Raw genomic sequence first — 20,892 nt, forward strand, 5'->3', positions numbered from 1 at the left:
TAAAACGTTTGTGTCAACCTGCCTGAAAGCAGATGGAGCAGGGAGGCCCGGCCGGTGACGGGAAGCAACGCCACAGCCAGGCGGTTCATGAGGTCTGAGCTGTAACCTGGGTGGAGAAACTCCATCAGATCTCCTCCAGGATAGAACCTCCTCACGCTGTCCTTCTTACCTGTGAACACACACAATGAACCAGGAAGAACTAAACAGAAGCAAACTCTTCTTCATCTCAGAAGCTTAAACAAATACACACAATGAGCAAAAGGTTTAGTTTTCAATGATTTTTCTAATAATCTTTTTCTTTATTCTTCAACAACAGTCAGAAAGAACTCACTGAAAACAAATCTGTTGATTTGAATAAATCACAAACACAATTATTATTTTACCCAAACATAATCTGTGTAAATCTGCTCCACATAAACGCTCCTCACCTACAGCCTGCTTAAATTCTGACAGCGTGGGTTCATATATGTCATAGTAGACTTGCCACGGGTGGGTGTTGTCACGGACAAACAGCAGGTCGCTAACGCTGGGGTTAACAGAGCCCTGCCACAAAGTCAGGCTGAACCTAGACACAAAACATACCAGTCAGTCTGTGGCGCTCATGGACAGACAGCAGCCCCCAGTTACTGGTTTGCAGATTTTCAGTCACTGACATAGTAAACTTGGAAGTTATGTTACCGTGGTGACTGGTTGAGGAGCCAGCTCAGGTGCTGCCAGCCGCTGCGAACCAGTATGGCGTGGACTGGGAACGTCACCTAAGAGATGAAACGTTGAACAGTCAGCTCTGCCTTTCTCCGACACCTCAGAGCGTTCTCATCCCAGCACGTAACACACCGACGATTTGTCCCAGGCGTGTTGGGATGGGAGCGTGTCGAACACCTACTGGGACCACTGAAACCTGGATTCACACTCACCCTTTGAGGTACGTCTTTGATCATGTTATACATTTCTTCCACCATGGCTCTGGAGTAGGTTTCGATTGTGAGCTGGTGAATGTAGAGTACCTAAAGAAATAAAGCAGGTACAGCTGTTGTTCAGCCAAAAATATAAACCATGTGTTTACCATCTCCACTGGGTTCAGGCCAGGTGACTGTGGAGGCCAGGCCTCCATCACTCTCCTTCTTGGTCAAACAGCCCTCACACAGCCTGCAGATGTGTTTGGGGTCATTGTCCTGTTGAACAATACATGATGGGATGTTGCTGCAGGATGCTGTGGTAGCCATGCTGGGTCAGTGTGCCTTCAGTTTAAATAAATCTCCAACAGTGTCACCAGTAAAGCCCCCCCACACCAGCAAACCATCAACTCCATGCTTCATAGTGGGAACCATGCATGTAGAGACCATCCATACACAAAGTGGAACCAAAGGTCTCAGATTTGGACTCATCAGACCAAAGCACAGATGGTCTAATGTCCACTCCTCGTGTTTCTTGGCCCAAACAAATCTCTGCTTGTTGCTTTTCCTTAGTCGTGGTTTCTTAGCAGCTGTTTGACCATAAAGGCCTGATTCCCACAGTCTGCTCTGAACATGTAGAGATGTGTCTGCTACTGGAGCTCTGTGTGATATTTATCTGGGCTCTAATCTGAGCTGCTGTTAACTTGTGATTTCTGAGGCTGGTGACTCGGATGAATGTATCCTCAGCAGCAGAGGGACTCCTGGTCTTCCTTTCCTGGGGCGTCCTCATGTGAGACAGTTTCATCGTAGTCTTGATGGTTTTTCTGACTGCACTTGGGGACACATTCAAAGTTTCCAACTGACTGACCTTCAGTTCTTACAGTAATGATGGGCTGTTGTTTCTCTTTACTTAGCTCATTGGTTCTTGCCATAATATGAATTTCCACAGTTGTCAAATAGGTTGGTACACAGCTAACAGCCCTGACTTCTGCACAACACGACTGATGGTCCCAACACCACCAATGAACCCTGACAGGCTCACCTGTGAGGTGAAACCATCTCAGGTGACGACATCATGAAGCTGAGAGAAGGCCGCAGCTCTGTCAACAAAACAAAGGGCGCCTACTTACAGGAATCTAAATACATTTAGAGTTATCATTTTTCCTTTGCTACATAATTCCATATATCTTGCTTTGATGTCTTCAGTATCTGCAGTGTAGAAAGTAGTAGAAATAAAGAAAACCATTAAATGAGAAGGTGTCCAAACTCTTGATGGGTAATGTATGTCAACATTAATCCAACTCTCTTTAATTTTAGGGATCACAAGAACATAAAAGCTGTTTTGTCTACTTTAGCTCAAAGGATTGTTTTGAAGCTCAAAGTTAAAATTCTTCTTTGAATTCTCTCATAAATGTCAGATCAGGATTCCTTGAGTGTCTTCCTGTTTCTGACAGGAACATTCCCAGAGCCTCGTCACATGCCTGCTACAGTGGTTCAATGGGATTCTTACTGTGAGCATGCTGTACCTTCCATCCAGGAGACAAAGTCACATCTGGAAACTTGTCCTGAACGAGCTCCAAAAACCTGAAAAAAGAGGGAGACATGGACTGATTCTTACATAGCGCTTTCCTGCTCTCCCAAGTTCTCCACACAACACTCACCCAATCACTTTCTTCTAAGCTTTTTAGTGCTTCCTAACTACATTCATGCTGAGATCGGAGAGCAACCTGGGGCTAGTATCATGCCCAGGGACACTTGGCATGCAGACTGGAGGAGCCAGGGATCGAACCACCAACCTTCCGATCAGTCTTTAGATGTTAGACATTTTCCCTTCCTAACTCTGAACTCTGTCCGAGGGTCTGTGTCCGGTCTAGCTAGGATTTCATACCCGCTTCCATTGACTGGAGCTACAAAGCTTGGGACGTTGGGGCCTCTGAGGATGTCTGCATTCAGCCACACAGGTCTGTTTATTCCCTTGTTGCTTTCCTTTTGTTTAAGCAGGTCCAGTGACAAACCCACTGATTCCAGAGCCTTAAAGTCCAACTTGATGCCTGCAAACAAACACGCCTTTAAAAACTGATCTGATGGATGTTCTGTGGAGACAGCTCTGATCTGTACCTTTTCCAGAAGCCAGTACAGCATCTAACCATTCGTCGAGAGTGTTGTCACTATATATGTCGGGAGGGTGTGCCATGATCGGCACTGGCTTTTCATCAGGGGTCCCATAACCCATGAGAGTGACGTCAGCTTCCAAGATCATGGTGTCACCTGAAAAGATGACAGGAGGCGGTGTTTTGTCTATACCTGACTGTAGGTTCAGGCACCAACACCATCAAATAATGCAGTGTTGTCTGTGTGAGTTTGGGTGTTTTTACCCATGAGCGCTTTGTACATGTCCTCCTTGCTGTTGGCTCGGTGAAACCACGTAGCCAAAAGGCCGTCCGCTTCACTGATGTTCCCCGTCTGCACCAAGTACTCCAGCATGTCTCCACCAGAGAACGAGGCAGAAGAAGGAGCTGAGGGACACGATTGGACAGCAAGACAGTGACAGAGTCATAGGTACGTAGTCCCTGTCACAGCAGAACTGGGAGCTTTCAACTCAAACAGCCGACGGTGTGTTTTTGGGGAGGCTGCTCTTTGTTGGGAGAGCAGTTTGTTTAAAGTTCATTCATTTCTTCAGCTTAAAGATTCTGTTTAAACCCATCCCTGTCATAGTCACACAGTCAGCTCCAGGTCTCTGCATATAATTATATCGTTTCTTTTTTGTTTGTTGCCCAATAAAGACGTCGAAATGCTGCTTTGTGGCAAAACTGGTGCCAGACTTGAATTTTGATGGTTTGTGTATGAACTCTTTGTTTGAATGACATCAACCCCAGACTCAGAAAAGGTGTAAGTGGTCTCAGTGTTTTTGACAGTAACAGCCCTGTGACATCATTTAGCCATCAGCAGGTTATCAGGTTCATATGGATGTAGGTCCAAGTGCAAAACACCGCATGTTTTACTATTTTTACATCAATATATTAATTCTACAAGATAACAGCTACAGTAGCCACCTCTTATTTCTTCATGTTTTCCTAGGAAAATACTAAATGGGAGCAATGTATGAAACACTCAGCCTGTACAGGTCTAACGAGCTTCAAAGATTTGGTCCAAACAGCCTAACCTGTCTCACACGAGCTCTCGTCTCTTTGGGAATATTTAACCTGAAGCTCCAGGTCCAGTGTGGCCAGTCCACAACAATGACCCGTGTGTGTTTTTCTATCATGATATGCTTTTACTGCACTGGCAGTGTGTTTGGGATTGTCAGCATGAAGCCATTGTGAGACAGATGGGATTTGAAAGTCTGCACTGGCTTAACGCTGCAGATACTCATGAATGCTTTTTTCTTAGTGTCTTTTTTAAAGAAGCTACTGTCACATATTACTCAAAGAGACCAAGGTCTAATAGCACAAAACACATTGTGTAACATTATCTTTGTTACATTTCATGTCAATTGATTCAAAAGTCACACAGTTCAAAGCAGCCGTGTACTTTTTGTCCACATGACTGTGGTCCTGTCATAAGACCAGAAGCCAAATGATGAGCACTCATGCATCATGGCATTGCAATGAGCTGCAGTATGATATCAAATGAACTTTGATCACTGTAACCACTGATTTTAGCAGCAGCAATATAAAGTTGTGATGCTGACACAGCGAGTATTTAAGTGTCACGTTTGGAGAAGGCCCACTGCTGGAGGCTGCAGCACCCTGTGAAACCCTGCAACACTGTGGGCTGTTTCACCTGTGCAAAGACATCTTACTGTCACTGTACACTCAGGTGAACTCTACATGCAGTAGGTATGTATGTCACAACACTGCCAGTCGTGAACTTTGACCTTCCATTCGACTTTCAGAACCACGGCTAAGCCTACAGTCTGTGTTTGGCCTTATTAGACAGACACGGTGAAGAGGAAGGAGGGGGACACACGCAGCAAAGGGCCGCAGGTCGGACTCAAACCAATGTGGTCGCCTGCTCATCCAACTAAAGCAGGTCTTTGAGATACAGGTAAAAGGTTAGGTAAAAGCAGTAATGTCACAGTTTACTGATGGTATACATGACAGCAGTTAAAAAATCCTGAACTGAAATATTTGGAAGAACTATGGTGCAAATAGAAAACAAGAAACAAAGCTTTGGCACGTCTGCTCAGATTTGACTGTTGTTCAGATCCAATGCAGAGAAATGCTTTGAAGAAAGGCCACAGGTGGGTAAAGGCTGCTGCATGGTGATGAGTAATAAATACATTTACTCAGGTACTTTTCATCATCTGGATCATAAAGTTGCATCATTGTTTTATCATTTATATCGTACATATTGTAAAAATGTACCTGACGTCTTAGTGAGCAGCACAACAGGCACAACGATGACAGTCAGCAGCACGATGAGCACAACAGCCACAGACGACATTATCAGCAGTCGTTTGGGCAGCACGCCACGCTTCTTTTGACCTCGCTCCACTCGCTGATCGTCAGCCTCGGGCTCCATCCTGTGGGAATACACGATTAATGCTGGTCTGTCTATTCTGTGTTAGAAGCAGCATTTCAGCATGTTGTAGAGGTTTACCTGAGCTTACACGTGCATGTCTCACAAGTGTACATGCTGCTTCATCTATTTTATTAAAGAGCAACTGATTTGTCTCCAACCTGTTTTGCTTTCCTTCTGATCCTCCAGCAGTTCGTTCATCTCTCCTTTTAGCCTCTCCTGCCATTCTCACACGTCTTTCTCCTCCTGTCCAGGTTCAAATGTCTAAGAAGTAGGAGACCTCAGGGAGCGCTCACTCTTCTTTTATACGATCCTTTATCTCAGGTGCAGAGAACAGTTTTCCTTCTGATAAGGCACACACACTCTTCAGTGTCCACTTGCTGCCTGACGAGCTGTGAAGCTCTTCTGTTATGTAATCTTCACTGTTCTGTTGGAAGAATTGTGCATTACTCCACAGTGCCCCACGGAAACATGGGAGGGATTATGGCATGAACATTTTCACATTTCTACAAACATGTTACTTCCCACAGGTTCGTGTGTCAGCCATCTGTCTCATAGTTACAGCACTGGTTCCCAAACTTTTTCTGCTGCGCCCCCCTTTGCTTTACAAGAAAAATGTAAGTAATCTGCAATAAATTACAGGTAGTAATAAAATAAACTACTAACTCTTTTACACTACGTCCACACCTACACGGGTGTTTTTGAACACGCAGCTGTTTCGTCCACGTAAACGTTTCCAATCACCGAAAACTGAGATTTTTTAAACTCCTTTTCGCGTTTCCGTGTGGACGAGGAATACAGAGTTCGTCACTCAACATCAAAGGTATGTGCCTTTATTCACGTCACGCTGTGGCCACGTTATTGTTTACATGAGATGAATTGCAGAATGATAGAGACAAAATACTGTTAATCTGACTGTCTGCAGGTTTTACACACAGTTACTGTCCCTCCATTTACAAAGGCAGAGGCATCACGCTGTGATTATTTTACATGTAGTTGTTTTTTCCTGTGTAATAATATTCAACATTGCTGTCAATACATTTTTCAAAAAATGTCTCTCTGTGCAAAATGGGTTTAAAAACATAAACAGCTGTGGGATCCTGTTTGTCTGTGATTTAAACAGCCCAGCGCTGCTCCTGATGAAGGGAAAACCAATCCTGCAGGGAGACCTACCTCTGCACTTGTGCAGGTGAAGCCAAAGGGAAGATTTGCTTCACCATATTTTCTAGTCTTTGGCTTAGAATGAAGTTGGTTTGGAAACATATTCAGCGATGCTTCATCTCCTGCTTTGCGTTTCTGTGGGCGCCGTGCTAGCAGTGTCCAAGCGTTTTGTTTTTTTCCCTTTTCATACCGACCCCCCTGCAATTGCTCTGCGCCCCCCCTAGGGGGGATTTTCATTAAGCTAAACGGGACACCAGAAGAGGCAAAAGTATTGATAGTGAGGAACATGGAGGATCTGGACAAGTATAACTGACACCAATGTATCAATTACACCAGGAAATGACATGGACACGTTGAAATTAATTCTTCAACAGAAAGTAATTGATCTAGATTGTGAATATAAGGAGCATAATATAATAGATCCAGAAATAGATTCTGAAAGTAACTTTCTCTCTTCTTTTGTTAAAAATTTTAATTATTTCACACAGGAACAATATGAAAAAAAAATCAACCTAGACGGGAAGCTCTCATTAATTCACTTTAACAGCAGAAGTATGTACTCTAATTTTGATTTCATTAAGGACTATTTGCAACAATTTTCTCGCCCCTTTAGTCTTATAGCCATCACTGAAACTTGGTTCAATGTCGATAAAGGAATAGATTTCTGTTTGAATGGATATGATTTAAAATACATGAATAGATTAAATAAGGTGGGCGGCGGGGTTGCTATATATGTTCATAACTCTATAAAATATAATGTTGTAACAACGATGTCTATGGCTATTGATGGAATTTTGGAATGTTTGACTATTGAGATCATGAATGAAAAAAAGAGAAATGTTATAATAAGTTGCATATATCGGACACCCAGTTCAAGTATTGACACTTTTAATGAATGGATAGAAAAAACGTTTGCTTCGGTGAACCAAAAATTACTATTCATCTGTGGTGATTTTAATATTGACTTGCTAAACCCAACAAGGTTAAAAGCCATTGATGACTTTACTGACACGATGTACAGCTTATCACTATATCCAACAATAACAAAGCCAAGCAGAATAACATTACATAGCGCCACTATTATTGACAACATTTTTACTAATGTCATGGATTTCCAAATTAATAGTGGCCTGCTTGTCTGTGATATAACTGACCACTTACCAGTTTTTACTTTGTGTGACTGTGATTTAAAAAAAATAGATACCAAGATTACGATAGGAAAGCGAACAATAAATGAAGAAGCAATTCATGCCTTCAATTTTGATTCCGCACAACAAGATTGGAGTTCGGTGTATGAAGAGTCAGATGTGGACAAGGCTTATGATAATTTTCTAGATATTTTTACCATGTTGTACAATAAACATTGTCCTGTAAATGAACACATGACAAAGAAAAAAAAGATAAAAAGTCCTTGGCTCACAAAAGGAATTATCAATGCTTGCAAAAAGAAAAACAATCTGTATAAACAGTTCATCAAAGTAAAAACAAAAGAATTGGAACAAAGATATAAAACATATAGAAATAAATTGACTGATATTATAAGAACGAGCAAACAACTTTATTATAGAAGAAGATTATATGAAAATAAAAACAATATAAAAGGAACTTGGGATGTGTTAAACAACTTAATTAAACAAGGATCTTCTGGAACATCATATCCTGAATGTTTTACTGATGCAAATGGTGAAAATCACAACATGAGTAATATTGTCGATGGGTTCAATAAATTCTTCATAAATGTTGGCCCTGAACTAGCAGCGGACATCCCGTGTCATAAAAATGAAAATATCAGTAATATAAAATCAAATCCCTCTTCACTGTTCCTCTCAGCTACAAATGAGCAAGAAGTAATAAATATCACATTAAAATGTAAAAGTAAGTCTTCAATGGATTATCATGACATAAATATGTCTGTAGTTAAACAGGTTATTCTGAATATTGCTAGTCCCTTAACATATATCTGTAATTTATCATTTCAGTCCAGTTGTTTTCCAAAAAAAATGAAAATTGCGAAAGTAATACCACTATACAAAAGTAATGACAAACACAGTTTTACCAATTATAGGCCTATTTCTCTACTGCCTCAATTCTCAAAAATTCTAGAAAAACTTTTTAATTCAAGATTGGAAAAATTCCTTGAAAAACATCAAATAATTAATGTTGGTCAGTATGGTTTCAGAACGCAAAGAACCACTTCAATGGCTATAATTGAGGCAGTAGAAGAAATTACTGATACACTGGATAAAAATAAATATGCACTTGGTATTTTTGTTGATCTCAAAAAGGCCTTCGACACAATCAATCACTCAATTTTATTGGATAAATTGGAAAGATATGGTATTCGAGGGAAAGCTGGTAACTGGTTAAAAAGTTACCTAACGGGTCGGGAACAATATGTTAGCATAGGGCATTACCATTCAGAGAAACTTGGTATTACATGTGGTGTTCCCCAAGGGTCAGTGTTGGGACCAAAACTTTTCAATATTTACATAAATGATATTTTTGATGATACTCAAGTACTTAAACTCATACTGTTCGCAGATGACACCAACATATTTTTCAGTAGTGATGATTATACTGATTTTGTAATAACCGTAAACAGGGAGCTAAAATTAATAAAAAAAATGGATGGACATAAATAAATTATCATTAAATATAAATAAAACTAAAGCAATGTTTTTTGGTAATTTAAAATATAATATAGAATTACCAATTATCATTGAAGGTGTACCAATTGATAATGTGAGTGAAAACAAATTTTTGGGAGTCGTAATTGATAACAAAATTTCATGGAAACCCCACGTCAGACACATAAAAACCAAAATTTCCAGAAGCCTTGCAGTTTTGAACAAAGTGAAACCATACCTTGATAAAGATGCACTTCGTACTCTGTACTGTACCCTGGTTCTTCCATATCTTACATATTGTGTGGAAGTGTGGGGAAATACATATAAAAATACAACTAATCCATTAGTCACAGTACAAAAACGAGCACTGCGTATTATTCACAAGGCTGGTTATCTAGATCATACTCACAAATTCTTTCTTCAGGCAAAGTTACTTAAATTTCAGGATCTGGTTAATTACAATACATCCATAATTTTGTATAAAGCTTTTACTAAACTTCTACCGGCAAATTTACAAACTAGATTTGAAATTCGAGAAAAGGTTTATAATGTGAGAGGCTCTGGAGAATTCAAATTACCCAGAACTCGAACAATCCGTAAAGGTTTTTGTGTGTCTGTATGTGGTGTGAAAATCTGGAACAGTCTGAGTTTACAATTAAAACAATGCAAAAATATTCATAGATTTAAATTCCTCTACAAACAGTTGGTCTGGTCACAGTATACTCAATGATGGTTTTTTAGTGTGCTCTGTAATGTCTGTTCTCTTACCATTGCTGGTATGGATTCCAAAAAAAAAAAAAAAAAAAGAGTGTGCGTATGTATGTATATATACGTGCATGTGTGTGTAGATATATATGTATGTATGTATCTTTATGTATGTGTGTTTGTTACTTGTAATTATTACTGCCTGTTACCTGTGGTAATGCAATTTATAATTTATATATTCTGTATTCAGTTATGAAGGCTCTAATTGTTTTTTGCGAGCTGCCGTTGAGATGCTTGTATGTGTCCGGGGCTGTTGATGGGTCTGTATGCAATGATGGGCGTAGCTGCGGGAAGTTATTGTTTTTTGTTGATAGTGAGTATAGGGGTGGGATTTAATAAGTTTTCTTCGTCCCACTCCTTTTTCAGGCAATTTTTGTTTTGTGCATTTTATGTTCAATATAGTTATTTGTTGTTCCTGAAAATGAACAAATAAATGAAATGAAAATGAGGATGGGGCATAGAAGCAGAACCGAGTCGTATGTGTGGAGGGACAGTAACTGCGTGTATATGTAAGCATTTAAACACTGCAGAGAGAACAAGTAACAGTAACAGTATTGTAGAAATTCATTTCACCGAAACAATAACGTGGCGCACAGTGTGACGTCAAAAAATGCGCACACCTTTAACGCTGCGTTTTCTGCGTTTTTCTCGTCCACACGTAAACGGAGTTTTCAAAAATATCCACCCTGGCCGGAGTTTTTAAAAATCTCAGTTTTCAGTGACCAAAAACGCCGTTTACGTGTGAACAAAAGGTGCAAACGCATAGAAAAATCTGCGTTTTCAAAAATACCCGGGTACGTGTGGACGTAGCCCCAGTTAGATTTAGGCTATGTCCACACGTTCTCGGTTCTGCTTCTATGCCCCAGCTTTGTTTACTTTTTCCCACCGAGGCTTCTAGACTAGGTGAACTTAAACCTATTTTATCACGTTACTTTAAACCTTTGCGGCCGTTTTATATACCAAAATAGTGTTTCTCACCCTCGGACGTCTCACTGGTGGTTTGGATCATCAGACTGAATCCCACCGCCGTGGACCAGGCCACCGGCCCAGATCCGGATTCACGTCCTGGGGCTCTCTCCTCGTCTAAGAGGGCTGTGCACAGACTTCGGTGCTGGCTCCCCACGGCGTCAGGAATCAGTGCTGGATCCTGGAACAGAGTCACAGATAACAGTTCTGATGTTTTCTGATGAAGGACCAAATAATGTCAAGAGATGTATTCTAAAACACTTCTTCAGCTGAGAATCAGAGAAACACACATTTTTCTTGCTAGCAAGGGCAGTCACCAGAGCGCACGCATAAGAGTGAGGCTCAGAGACTCGCGCTGAGAGACTGCCCTGGTCCTTATTTATACATCAGTGGGTGCTTGTTCCTTACATTGGAATGTGGAGGTGTACATGTATGTGTGTGTGTCAGAGTGTGACCCCATAAACGACTTCCCTTAACCTGCTGGTCTGGAAAATCCAACAGTTCATCTATATGTAAAAAAGGCACTTAGACTAAAACTGACATAGCTACGTTAATCCTACCGTAAAACAATAAGACAAGGTACGACCTTTCCCGTGCTCCTAGGATGTGGGGGTGAACGCCAGAGCACTCTGGAATGCACGCAAAGCTTTTGCAGACAATTAAGGATCGCACATCCTATCACTACCATATGAAAACTTATATTATTAAAAGATTATACTGACTACTAAGTACATTTTTCCATTGACACCTAGTAAGCTATAGTACTTTTTCCTTTGGGAAGGTACCATCTGTGCAGTCTGCAGTTCTGTTGAAGAAAGATGTTGAATCTTTTTAATATTTCTTAAAAAATAATTGATTTCTGTGCATTTTTTCCCCACACTGCATCAAATTAAGGTTGATTACGTCGATTAAGCATCATGAGGTGGGGGGGTGGTTCCCTACTTTTTTTTTTGTTACTGGGAGTTGGAACCCTGTTAGTCAGTTTGCTTAATATTTACGCCAAGTACTCTTTAAAATACCAGAATAGGGAGGATGGAGCAGGTTTAAGTTTATTAGATTGATCAGTTTTGCTGAACTATGAAATATTTTTTTGCATACAGGTCTAACAGAATAGCTTTAGTGTTTTGTTTTTTTTAAACTTGAGTATGAACTTAGGCAAAATGCAGCAAGATATTAAAAAACAGTTTTATTGATTAAAAACACTATATCGGATTCATATCGGTATCGGCAGATATCCAAATTTATGATATCGGTATCGGACATAAAAAAGTGGTATCGTGCCGTCTCTAGTCACTATGGCGACTCCAATAGGGTTTCCTGTCAACTGTGGTGTATGTATGTATGGTGAAAGTCCCTCTTTTTGCTCCTCCCCTCACCTGTGGATGGACGGTGCTGTTACCGTGGTGACAGCTTGGATGTGTTTCAGTCCTGCCTGGTTATCACTGCAGGAATCTTTACTTTCACATTTATTACAGGTAATAACTCTGATTTTTCTGTGTATTATGAACTAAATGTATCCTGATACACACAGAGATGGATGAGCAGAGGTCACATGATGAAAGAAAAAACATGGAGTCTTTGATTTACTTAGATATTTATTGATGAATGCAAACAAACCCTGACACTGAACCATCGTCGAGCTTTCACAGAACAAACCTGATCACATGACCTGCTGACCCAAACAGTGAAAAGCTCCATGGCAACAACAACAAACAGCCTCACATATGTTAACAGAGGCTGTTAGAAGCACAGAGTCTTTACAGTCTTTCTCCTGTTTGTACACAGATCTCTGCACATCTTCATCACAGTTACTCACAGACGTGCAGAGTGTGTGGATATCAAAGCTAAGTTTCCACCATGTTTGTAGTCTGTACTGGGACTCATGGAGCATCTCTCTATGAGCACTCAGTGCTTTAAACAGTGAGTCCCAGTTTAACCAGCAGCCTTCACACCACACATCACACAGACATGGAAACTTCAAACCCTCAGACTGAAGTCACTGGCAGTCTCTGGCACCAGCGACTGCGCTAACAAACACAGCAAACAGTGAAGGTTTGGTAGAGAAAGCCGGTTGGGTAATACCAAGTACGTGGCGGAGGAGGCGGGGTTACATTACTAGATGATTAAACATGAAACTATTTTGCTGATAATAATTGAAATGATTAAAGAAACTCATGATAATTCATAATTTTATAAACTGGAATGATGAAATTATATTGGCTGGATCTGATTATTGGGGGGTCATGACCCCCGTAACCCCCCTGAAAATTACACACCTGGTCCTGAGGTCAAATCCACCATCTTTGTTTCAGTGCTGAGCTTCATGTTCTCCCGTGTTTGTGTGCGTCCTCTCCGGTACTCCGGCTTCCTCCCACAGTCCCAACACATGCAGTTAGTGGGGTCAGGTTAACTGTGAGTGGTTGTGTCTCTGTGTTATTCCACCTTAATAAATGACTTCCTGTTAGCATTAAGTGCTTCTGTAGGACTTGTGGAGATCAGAGAAATATTTTACTGCTATTGTTCATGGTCATCATTGCTGGGTCTAAAGTCAGACCCCGCTGATCCCAGAACTTATTCCCGTGAAAGAAAAACAAGGCAACAGCGATCGATCTTTTCACTTGCAAGGGAGGCCTTGTCGGTATCTCAGCTCATCACAAATGACCTCCCCGACCGCCCCCTCTTGCCTCCTTTTATTGACAATGTTCACACAATAAACTTCCCCACGTAACCCCCCTTGGTTACAAAGACAAGGCACTGTGTGTGTGTGTGTGTGTGTGTGTGTGTGTGTGTGTGTGTGTGTGTGTGTGTGTGTACTGCTGATCAAAGGGTCATATAACATAAAAGCACAGGAACATCCTTGGTCATAAAGAGGGTAGTCTCCCCCACACCCTAGATAACACAGTGAAGCCATACAAAGGGGAGCAAGTTTACCAACATCAAACAGACCTTCACAAGGATGTTCCTGTGATTAAAAACACTACTGCCCCCCTCCCAGAATCTTAAGGATCTGGGGAGGGGAGGACAGAAAGAATTCCTTAAAACAATGTGCAAATGGTAACATAAAAATGACAAACATTTAACAATTCACCTTAACAATCATCATTACCATTGCATTAATAACATTAATAACATAATCTACAGCATTGATATTGTATTCAGATGTTTAAACATATTGGCACCCAATTAACTTTTATTACAGGTGCAGTTATAACCACTTTAAACTGTTGAGTTGAATCTATAATCTTAAATGTTTATATGCAGATTACATTGCATTATAAAAGAAAGGCTTAACTCTGAGTACACTCTGTGCCAAAGTAGACAGGAAGCGCAGGCTTTTGCAGAGCGTGCTTGTGAAAGTGAAACTAAAGCAGAGTCTAAGTGTGAGTTACTTTGAGGAGCTGTTGGGAGGATGCTATTTGAATAACCAGGTTATTCATTGTTTCATCAGCTGACAGCAGACCTGATGAAACCACATGTTCACATCTGTGAGGACAGACTGGACTCTTTGACTGCACCTTGGTTCTCCTCAGAGGTCTTTCTGCCCTTTTCCTGTAACACTACACTCAGCACAGGCTCAGCTGGTATCCAGTGTTGGACTTTGGCTTCAGCTGCTGTGATAGATCCTCTAACATAGATCAGCTCTGCTACATGTTGTTAGATAAGTGCAGCTGCCTGTCATGTCCTGATGTTTCTCTGGCTCAGCAGCTTCTCCATCAGAGGTTCACATGGAGCTGATCCAGTATCTCCAGTAACTGTGTTCTGTGCCTCACTGGTTCATCCTTCTGTCTGTGTGACGTCAGTCAGATGTTGAAGTTAAACTCTGTAATCTTCACTGTGTCACAGAGTTCAGTGAGTCCCGTTATTCACAGTATCAATCAGATCATCAGAGAACAGCTGATCAGCAATCAGTGGTGCCAACAGCACCTCCTGTGGTGAGAGGATGCAATAATGCAATGTAGCATTTTTACACTCAACACTTCCAGTCATGAAACTGTCTGTTGGATCTGTTTGACGTTGCTTTCTTGTGTTGCTTTCTTGGTTAGAGTTCCTCACAAATGTCCAGATTATTCTTCTAATGAGGCGTCGACCATGTTTTCAGTTCTTTGGAAGAAAACATCGCCCTTTGCCATCCTTACTTTTCTTTGACTTCTTCAAATGCAGCTGAACTCCAGCTGGTATTTTATTGGACTTTGCAGCTGTTTCTGGTCATCAGTTCATTCCTGCAAACCTCTGAACCTGAACAACAATGATGCTGCATTGCTGGCTGATCCCAAAAGGTTGATTCTGTTCATCTGGACGTTTTCAGAAACGTTTGCTCACTGATCAGGTGACTTCTTCAGTCTCAGCTGACTGCAGCTTTACAACCTTACAAACAGCACATTTGCACAATGACTGAAACCAGCAGCAGCAGCACCTGATATATATGATACTAATATAATACATATACATATATAATCCATACTAATGATGAAGGAACTGAGCTCACAGTCCATTGTTCATTCAGTGAACTACTCAGTTTATTTTGGGCCTCAGAAATGCTCACTCTGTTTGTACATCACTGTCAGCAATAGACTCATTCTGCTGTGTGGACAGGAACACATGTGACATCACTTCCTGTTTGTTTGTGACTGAAGAGGAAGAAGTTTACAAGGAATCATTTAGAAGAGTTTCAAACATCAACTGATTGAATCCATGAATCTGAAAACGTGTTTGTGAGTGAAAGAGACAGACATGTACAGACTGAACTATCTGTTCAACAGTCAGAGTGTTTCTGTAACAGGAGACACTCTTTACACCCCACTCAGCACAGGGACACTGAGGCACCAGGAGAAAAGACCCTAAACCCAGGATAAAGAGTTTGAGTGAATGTGGTGTTGAAGGTGTGGAGGTGGATCAGAGTGTCAGAGGAGACTCTGTAGAAGGACAGAGTGCCAGCAGGACAGTCCACATACACTGCTGCTCTGTTAGAGACAGAGGAGGAGGAGGAGGAGGAGGAGATGGATGTTTGTCTGTTATTGTGCCAGACAAACTGAGGACCATCATCAGAGCAGCTCAGACTCCAGGACTGATCATTGAATCCAAACACACAGTCATCTCTGTCTCCTTTCCTTCTGATGCTTCTGTAACTCACTGATATATAAACGTCTCCTCTCCACTCGACCTCCCAGTAACAGCGACCAGTCAGACCATCTCTACACAGCAGCTGTTCCCAGTGATCAAATCTGTCTGGATGATCAGGATATGACTGAACCTCCTCCACATGTGTCACCTTCCTGTTGTTGTCAGACAGTTGGAGCTCTGTGTTCACTGTGTTTGTGTCGATTGTGAGTTGACAGGAATCTGATGGAGAGAACAAACACAATCCAGCTGCAGTTATTGATCCATCATCTGTTCATTGATTGACACTTTGATGATGACTCCTGACATGATGAAGATGGTTGAATGTGTGCTGCTTTGTTTTCATGAATCCCATTAAAAACACACTTACACTTCCTCAGACCTGGTCTCAACCATCGGACTCCAGCAGGCTCCACCCTGAAAGGAGGAGGGGGGTCAGAGCAGCACAGTCAGCATGCACACATGGACATTACATGGCTCTCATACACACACTGTTACACACTGAGCTCAAAGCTCGGCTCCACTGTTTTATTCAAAGAAATCTACATTTATTTATCAGCACATTTAAAAACAGGTTGAGCCAAAGTGCTGCACAGAGTAGAGAGAAAATAGGAAACATACACAGTAATTACTATAAAGACTCGTCAGAATTGAAAGCTACAGAGTACAAATGTGTTTCCAACCGGGTTTTAAAAATGTCGAGTGTTGGTGACGACCTGATGTGAAGGGCGACTGTTCCAGAGTTTGGCTGCAGCGATCGATAAAGCTCACCTCTGTTTTTACGTCTAGTTCTGGTCAGAAGCTACTTATCTGCAGACCTGAGGGCTCGACTTGGATTATTTTGTTAAACAGAGATAAGATGGAGCCAATCACTCAGAGATTTAAAGACAAACAACAAGATCTGGAAGTGGATTCTACCACGTACTGGTAACCAGTGGAAAAAGCTGGAAAAAGCTGGTGATGGGTCGTCTAGCACAGACCCACCGCTGGAACCAGACAATTCATGAGGGAGAGAACTGTGACAGCGCCGTTCCTTCACTTGACCTCAGTCGCTCTCGTCTGCTCCCTCGTAACACTGCTCTTTATTGAGGTCACATGAATATGCATAAGTTCATTAACATATGACGTCTTACACAGGTATGAACAAAGAGTACCAGTCTGTGCATAGTGTAGGTATGTGTGTGTGTGTGTGTGTGTGTGTGTGTGTGTGTGTTCCCGATGTGACCCTGTGACCCCAAAGCTGGTGCTAAGAGTCCAGCGGTCCCCCTAACAAAGGGCTCTTATACTTAACCAGATACAGAGTAGGTGTCCTCCTAAACCATAAATCAGTAAGAGAAGGTACGACCTCTCTCATGACCTTAAGGTGTGTGTGCATGCCGGAGCACTCTGGAAGGCACACAGAGTCTTTACAGACTACTGAGGCTACGTCCACACGTACACGGTATTTTTGAAAACGGAGATTTTCCGTTTTCGTTTTAAAAAATAATCCCGTCCACACGTAAACGTAGAAATGAAGGAAAACGCTGCTAGGAACATGCCAAAGCAGCAGGTGGCGCTATATTCCTAACCTGCAGAAATGTTGGCCAATCAGAAGTCTATAAGCCTCGGTGGGAAATAGTAAACAAAGATGGGGCATAGAAGCAGAACCGAGTCGTATGTGTGGAGGGACAGTAACTGTGTGTGTATATGTAAGCATTTAAACACTGCAGAGACAATTAACAGTAACAGTATTGTAGAAATTCATTTCACCGAAACAATAACGTGGCGCACAGTGTGACGTCAAAAAAGGTGCACACCTTTGACGCTGCGTTTTCTGCGTTTTCTCCGTTTTTCTCGTCCACACGTAAACGCAAAACCTGAGTTTTCAAAAATATCCACCCTGGCCGGAGCTTTTAAAAACCTCAGTTTTCAGTGACCAAAAACGCCGTTTACGTGTGGACGAAAGGTGCAAACGCATAGAAAAATCTGCGTTTTCAAAAATACCCGGGTACGTGTGGACGTAGCCTTACGGTGTGTTCACACCAAACGCGATGGACGCGAATAGAGCGTCAGGTTTACATGTAAAGTCAATGGGGGTGACACACACGATGACACGCGATGACACGCGATGACACGCGATTGCAGGTCCCGCGTGAAAAAAAAATTCGGAAGCAGATTTGCGTCGCGAAAACGCCAAAACGTGTGAAATGCGCGTCAGTGTAGCGCGTCTGGCGCGTTTGACTAGCGAAAAAAAACACGCGCGTGAGTTTTTGTGTTGCATTTTGTGCATACGCGCGTTTCGCGTCTACCGCTCGAGTTGGAAAAATCTGAACTCCAGCGTCAAATCGCACCGCAACAACCAATCAGGAGCCTGGTGACGTGGCTCTGACCTAGGTCAAAGGGGCAGATCCAGCCAAAGGCCTTCATTCTTCATTCAGTATGGAGGAAAAGCTCATCAGTGCCGTGGCTAATCACCCGGAGCTATATGATGCTAGCTGCTACTTCTACCGAGACAGGAATAAAAAGGACCTAGCTTGGAGACACATAAGTGAGGAGATCGGGCAACCTGGTAAGTTCATTCCTCCTTCTTTTTAATTTTCAGACTGACCTGATGAACCCGCACAAAAGCTAGCAAGCCCGCCTACTGTCCCGCTATTTTCCCACTGATGTACAAATAGCTTTTCCGCTAACAAGATAATGCATTTATTCAGAGGACAGCTGCAGGAGAACGTGGAAGAGCCTCAGGGACACTTATAATAAGAAGAAGAAGATAGAGAAGGAGAAGAGGAGTGGGTCTGCAGCAGGATCGGGGAGAAGATGGAAGTTCTTCCCGGTCATGGGGTTTCTGGACCCCTTCCTCACCCCGCGGGAGACAAGCGGCAATATGGTGGACCGTGGAGAACTTCTCCCCCGAGGACCAGGGACAGCCCGAAGAGCCAGCAGGGGAGTGTCAGTCAGAAGGTATGTTTACATTGAGTTAATGTAGGCAGTTAATTTATGCGTGTTGTCATACAGGAATATATTTTGTTTATTAATAAACAGTATACAGTAGTCCCGCTGTTCATCCGTCACTGCCTCGCCTTTTCACTGATTTTTTTTATTGCACCGTACAGCTTTCAACGATGCGCATTGCATTCTGCAGCCCAAATGACAAATCTCCTCCGTGTCGTGTCTCCTGCGCTTGCCAAACTTATCATGTTTGGTTTTGATAACCATCACGTCCAATAGAAAAAAACAGCACAAAAACACTCATAACTATGACCCTCATTCGGAAATAGACACCTGCACCGGGAGCAAAAAAGGCGCACGAAAGTGGCGCCGCAGACGGAGAAAAAGCGCGGCATAATACTTTTACGTTTTAAAATCGACAAAGGTTTGCACTTTGAGAATCAACTTGTGAGAACTGTGACTACTGTTCATGTGCTGCAATAAATGAGAGACCACTGTATATAATAATAAGTATATAAGTATATAATAATATAATATTCTCTATGACTATTGTCTTCAACCTGTTAACATTTAATATTGTCTTGATAGAGTCAAGTAATCATGCAGCAGAGCATCCCCTGTCTCTTCTCCTGGCTCCCCAGTCCCTGGTACCTCAGCTCCTGCTGCTGCACCCACAGGTATGAACATCAAGCACTGACAGCAGTTTACTTGCTTGGATTCCCTTGTGATCACCTTTACTAAATATCTACAACCAATCTGTTTATATCCGGGTTTTTTCAATTTTGAAAATGAAAATCTAGTAGCAGCCTTCTCATTACTTTGTGTTGTTTTGTGCTGTGTTTTACAGGCCCACAGAGGAGGACAGCTCGAAGGCGGGCGAGGGACGGGTCCCAGGAAGGTCCATCGGCGGTGGAGCTGGCCATCCTGGAGTCCCTAAAGAGGCCACGCCCGTCTCCAACACAACATTTCCTCCTCGGCCTTGTTCCTGTTCTGGAGAGCATGCCGCCTCAGACACGAGAATTCGTGAAATTTCAAATTTATAAATTAGCTTTTGAAAACAGCACAGCTGTGTTAAATTTGGAAACATTGGACCCTAATGATCAGTAGTTTTCTGATGTGGCAGCAGCTCTCCAGGGCAGAAACAATGTTCTTATTTTTCTCCTCCTTCTCCCTGAGGCTCTTCCACTCCAAGCTGGGTCCTTTTTATTCCTGTCTCTCTGTAAATAGTTAAACTTCATATATTTATGTTTAATGTTTTTGTTACTGAATTTATATATTTTTTCAAATAAACATTTATAATGACAAATGTCTCAGTTCTACTACACAGCAAATATTGGCACCCGACTTGACACAAGTAGAATTTATTTCATATTATACTAATGACAAAACATACTAATACAGTGGGATGAAAAGTTTGGGCAACATTGTGAAAAGTCATTATTTTCCTGTACAAATCATTGGTTGTCATAATAAAAATTGTCAGTTAAATATATCATATAGGAGACACACACAGTGATATTTGAGAAGTGAAATGCAGTTCACTGGATTTACATAAAGTCTGCAATAACTGTTTAAACTAAATCAAGCAGGTGCATAAATTGGCAACACAAAAAAAGAGAAATGAAATAAATATTTAGTGTATATCAATGTGTGTGTCTCCTATATGATATATGTAAGTGACATTTTTCATTGTAACAGCGATTCATACAGGAAAATGATGGTGATGTTAGCTGCTCCTGTCTGCCTCTTTATCACACACAAAGACTGAAATGATTCACAGCCTTGTTTCATCCTTCTGTCAGTGTCACTGACTGTCACTGTGACTGTGGACATACAGCATGGGAAACATACACATGGCTGACACTTTATTATGTACACAGTGACCACTATCTCAGGTAAACCGGTGACCTAAT

At 41.8% G+C, this 20,892-nt stretch overlaps 1 protein-coding gene across 5 annotated transcripts in view; it reads right to left on the bottom strand.

The window, feature by feature from the left end:
- LOC146498537 (protein NLRC3-like) overlaps nt 1–20,892 on the bottom strand; it is an 80,340-nt gene that overhangs the window by 40,997 nt on the left and 18,451 nt on the right. For 2 of the 5 annotated variants that reach the window (XM_085139921.1, XM_085139917.1), the window contains 2 exons: nt 16,422–16,468; nt 12,317–16,273 (listed from right to left, as the gene is read on the bottom strand). The exons of 2 other annotated variants lie outside the window; for them this stretch is intronic. In XM_085139921.1, coding sequence (XP_084996047.1) covers nt 15,735–16,273; nt 16,422–16,468 — 586 coding nt within the window. In that variant the 3' untranslated portion in view covers nt 12,317–15,734. Of the gene's footprint in view, nt 1–22; nt 170–383; nt 566–678; nt 756–914; nt 1,005–2,419; nt 2,478–2,781; nt 2,945–3,011; nt 3,162–3,268; nt 3,410–5,260; nt 5,419–12,316; nt 16,274–16,421; nt 16,469–20,892 lie in introns of those variants that run through there. One more of the 5 variants, XM_085139924.1, reaches the window with a different exon arrangement.

The sequence above is a fragment of the Neolamprologus multifasciatus genome, chromosome 18, assembly GCF_963576455.1.
Source record: "Neolamprologus multifasciatus chromosome 18, fNeoMul1.2, whole genome shotgun sequence".
Taxonomy (NCBI): domain Eukaryota; kingdom Metazoa; phylum Chordata; class Actinopteri; order Cichliformes; family Cichlidae; genus Neolamprologus; species Neolamprologus multifasciatus.